At 39.0% G+C, this 3,859-nt stretch overlaps 1 protein-coding gene across 1 annotated transcript in view; it reads right to left on the minus strand.

Moving 5' to 3' along the window:
- LOC104967254 (contactin-4-like) overlaps window positions 1-3,859 on the minus strand; it is a 119,624-nt gene that overhangs the window by 23,402 nt on the left and 92,363 nt on the right. The window contains exon 8 of the mRNA XM_010796671.1: window positions 2,285-2,412. Coding sequence (XP_010794973.1) covers window positions 2,285-2,412 — 128 coding nt within the window. The remainder of the gene's footprint in view (window positions 1-2,284; window positions 2,413-3,859) is intronic.

Genomic DNA, 3,859 nt, shown 5'->3' on the forward strand with positions numbered 1-3,859 from the left:
GGTTATTTTGTGTATGTAGAAAATGTTTTAGATCTTTGAGTTCATCTCATGAAAAATGGGAGCAAAAACAAAAGTGTTGCGTTTATATTTTGTTCAGTGTAAATGCTGCTTCTCCATTTTTATTTGCACTCTGGTAACTGTTAGCAGACTTCTACCTGATGACTTCAGAGGCTGAGAGGGTTCGTATCGTAAAAAGACACGTCTTGAGAGATTTATAGACGAGGAGCAGTATACACTTTTCTCCGAAACACTGAAAGACATCAAATAACTGGTGTATTGTGTTCAGCACACTTAGGAACCAGCTGCTAGAGTCCTAACAAAGAGAGGGGGGAGATTAGAGAGAAGAACAGTTCAGTAATCTAACATGCAAGAAATGAAAGCAAGGCTTAGTTTCTCAGTTGTGACTGAACACAAATCCTCAGATTCTTGCTTTTGACGCAGAATGAAAACTTTGTAATTGTCATTCGACGTGCCTGGTAAAGTTTTTCCATCATTACAAAAACGTTTCTAAATATGTCTCGAGATGAACAATAACTTTCAGCCTTCCTTTGTTTGCACCAACGACCATTTAACTGGGCGAGACCTGGCACACCTAATCATCATTTGTTTGTTTGCCTTGCAGAGAGAATATTTTGGACTCTCACTTTATGACAGATCAAGTTACATTTGAGTGCTTTCTGCATGATTACGACAGGTGATGCTATGTATAATGTGGTCTAAGGAAATTATGTGAACAGAAGAGGCCCAAGGGTTGAGCCTTGGGGAACCTCAACATCGTGTAGGTCTTCTGATATTCATACTTACAAACTGAGAAAAATTGTTTCTTTCCAGAAGATTCAACCAATTTATCCTATTTTGTCTCCTAGTATTGTCTAGTAGTCAACTGTGTCAAAAGTAGCAGTAAGATCTAATATGACAAGAACTTAAAACAATTTCTAAACGGTAATCATGAAGGAACAGTCATGAAAGCTGTCTCAGTACCTTGACTAGGCCGAAAAATGATATTGAAATGGATTTATCAATTAAGATGTAATTTATTTTCGATGTAATTTATCAATTTAGATATATTTCGTTTTTTAAACTTTTAATAGTGTACTTGGTAGGTACTCACAAATGTACATGTATCTGGACAAACTATTTAGGAGAGGCTTGGTGACTGCAGTTTTTACATCTTCAGGAATATTCCCAGACGAAATGGGTTTATCACCTATAGAAAGGTGTCCTATTGTTTCTCAGATCTAAATTGTACATTTTGAGTTTCATTTTGAATATATCATGGTACATTTGAAGTTCCTTTCTGTCTCTTTTCTGCATTCCCCTTGGCCAGAGAATGGTTTAACTTAAGGATATCAATGGCCTTTTGTCATTAAAATAGTTTAGAGACAGAGGTCAAAGTGAGTACAGAACATGCAGAGATAGCTTCCATTATCAGTGTATGCTCACTTATGAACAGTTGTTGCTATCGTATGGAATTAGGGAGAGATAGATATTTGCCACAAAAGATCTGCAATAGCAAGGTCAGCTACTGTAACATCTGAAATATTAACAGCCTTATTGATGGCAAAGTATTCTCTAGCTATGTTGTAAGGCATAATAAGTCTTAGCACCATAGCAGAAATACAATCCCCAGGCCATATGATCAAGCAACACTCAGCCTTTTCAACACAACATATCCTCTGTCAGTACTGGAGGCACTAAAGCAGTGAGCTGAATGTTTTCAACACCTCTGAAAACAGGCTTGGCAACAAATGTGTATTTCCAATGATGGGAGCACGGACAAAAAGCCCTGCTTGAAAAATCAGAGTCCAGAGGGCTTTCTGTATCTGTCTCTATATGTATTTATGAAATGCTTCAGGTATGTTTACAGGTAACAGCGGAGACTGTGGCTGCGAGAGAGTGCGGTCGTCTTTCAAGCAGAAAGTTGTTGGTTCAATCCCAGCCCGTGCTTTCAACATATCGATGTATCCTTGGGCAAGATACTGAACCCTGAGTTGCTCCCGTTGGCCAACGTTGTGTGAGTGTGTGTGAGTGTGTGTGAATGTAAGTTCCTAGAGCAAGCTACACTGCTATGTATACATGGGTGTGAAAGGGTGAAAGACATGTAGTATGTAAAGTGCTTTGAGGGGTCGTAAAGACTGCATAAAGCACTATATAAGTACAGTCCATTTACCATGAATGAAACATCGAGCAGCTCTACTTGACGTCAGAGTGGAAAACACACGTCTCAAGAGATAGACTTGAGTGATGAAACAGGGATGAAATCTAGAAAGAGGATAGGAAATACCTTTAATGGTGACACTTCCTGTGCTGCTGGCCACGCCAAACTGGTTTCGTGCCATGCAGGTGAAGAGGCCTGCATCAGATTTGGTTGCGTTCCATATCCGAAGGTTACCGTTGTCCAAGATGGAGATCCTGCAAGTAATAAGAACATGATATATGTCACTGCTGTAGCATTGGCTTTTTGCTGTGCACACACTTTACATTTTTTAGCGGTTTTAACAATGGTTGACATTGCTGCAGTGTCTCTTATTAAGTTATGTTTCTATGCAGATGACGATGAGAAATAGGATTGCATTTTCAAGGTGTCAATAATTCAGTACATGACTTTAAAATATCTAGGACAACATGCCCTTTCTACAATGGCCACAAGTGCTTCAAAAAAGGTCAAAAAGGCCTTAACACAAATTTGACATTTTCTTAATAATAAGCAAAAATGGAAATCGTGTCCTTGGAAGCAAGCTTCTCTGGGAAATCAAGGGTGGACCAACTCATCAAAACACAATGAATTCTAATTAGCTGAAATGCTGTGCTGAATCTGTAAACTGGAACAACGTCAGCCTGATTGTGAGGGGGGGGGGAATGTTGTGTAAAGATGTCGTCTGTAAATTGCTGTTCACCTAAAGTATCAAGTGAAATGAATTGATTAATTCACTGTTGTATGGCAACACGTTTTTGAAGGAAAATGAGGAATACATGGGGAGAAGTGTTTTAATCATGTTTATTTCCAGCTGAATTGAATACTCGATTCTGATTTCTCAATTTTTAAACTCCAGCGGTTATTATTTTTCACTAACAGACCGTTGCTAAGAAGAACAGGCTGTTGCTAAGGAGAATCACCGGACTATGCAGTCATATCAATCCCAAGAAATAAATATTGTCTGTTTAACATTAGATAAATTATCCATCAGAAAAACACTTTGGAATACTTTTTTAATATTAATGTTTATATTTGTGAAGAGCACTAAACTTTGGATTCATGATGGCTAAAGAAAACAAAAGCGCCAGAGAAGGAAAGAGGTTAAAAGACAGAGCGCTTGAAGTCATAAAAAACCCACAGAAGAAGACAGACAGGAAGGAAACATGTACAGAAACGTTGTTATTCAACACATGTAGGAACGCCAGTCATATTTCTGTGTGGCTATGTCACTTAAAACTACCCAACAAGTAAGTTAAAGGTGGGGTAGGTAATTTTGGAGAAACCAGCTCGAGTGCGCTAGAATTTGAAAATACACAGCCGGAACAAATCTGCCCCTTCCTTACAGAGCCCCTCCTCCAACACACACGAACGCGCACATGACCAATGAGGGCACGAGATAAGTTTGTGCACAGATGGAAGGCTGACAGGCAGGTAGGCCATCCAGTTACTTTAGCCGGGCCGGCTCAGATGATTGGTCGTGCTTTTTACAGCGCCACAGCTTCCACAGATGATATTTTTTATGGATTTTTTTGTCAAAGCACTTCAGATATTCATAGCTACCGGGATGTTAAGAGCATTCCATGGAATATAATAAAAAGTGTATCTCGATCCGGTTTCTCAAACTTACCTACCCCACCTTTAAGGGTATTATAATCCAATTAA

This window comes from Notothenia coriiceps, unplaced genomic scaffold, assembly GCF_000735185.1.
Source record: "Notothenia coriiceps isolate Sejong01 unplaced genomic scaffold, NC01 NC01_scaffold00037250, whole genome shotgun sequence".
In the NCBI taxonomy this organism is placed as follows: domain Eukaryota; kingdom Metazoa; phylum Chordata; class Actinopteri; order Perciformes; family Nototheniidae; genus Notothenia; species Notothenia coriiceps.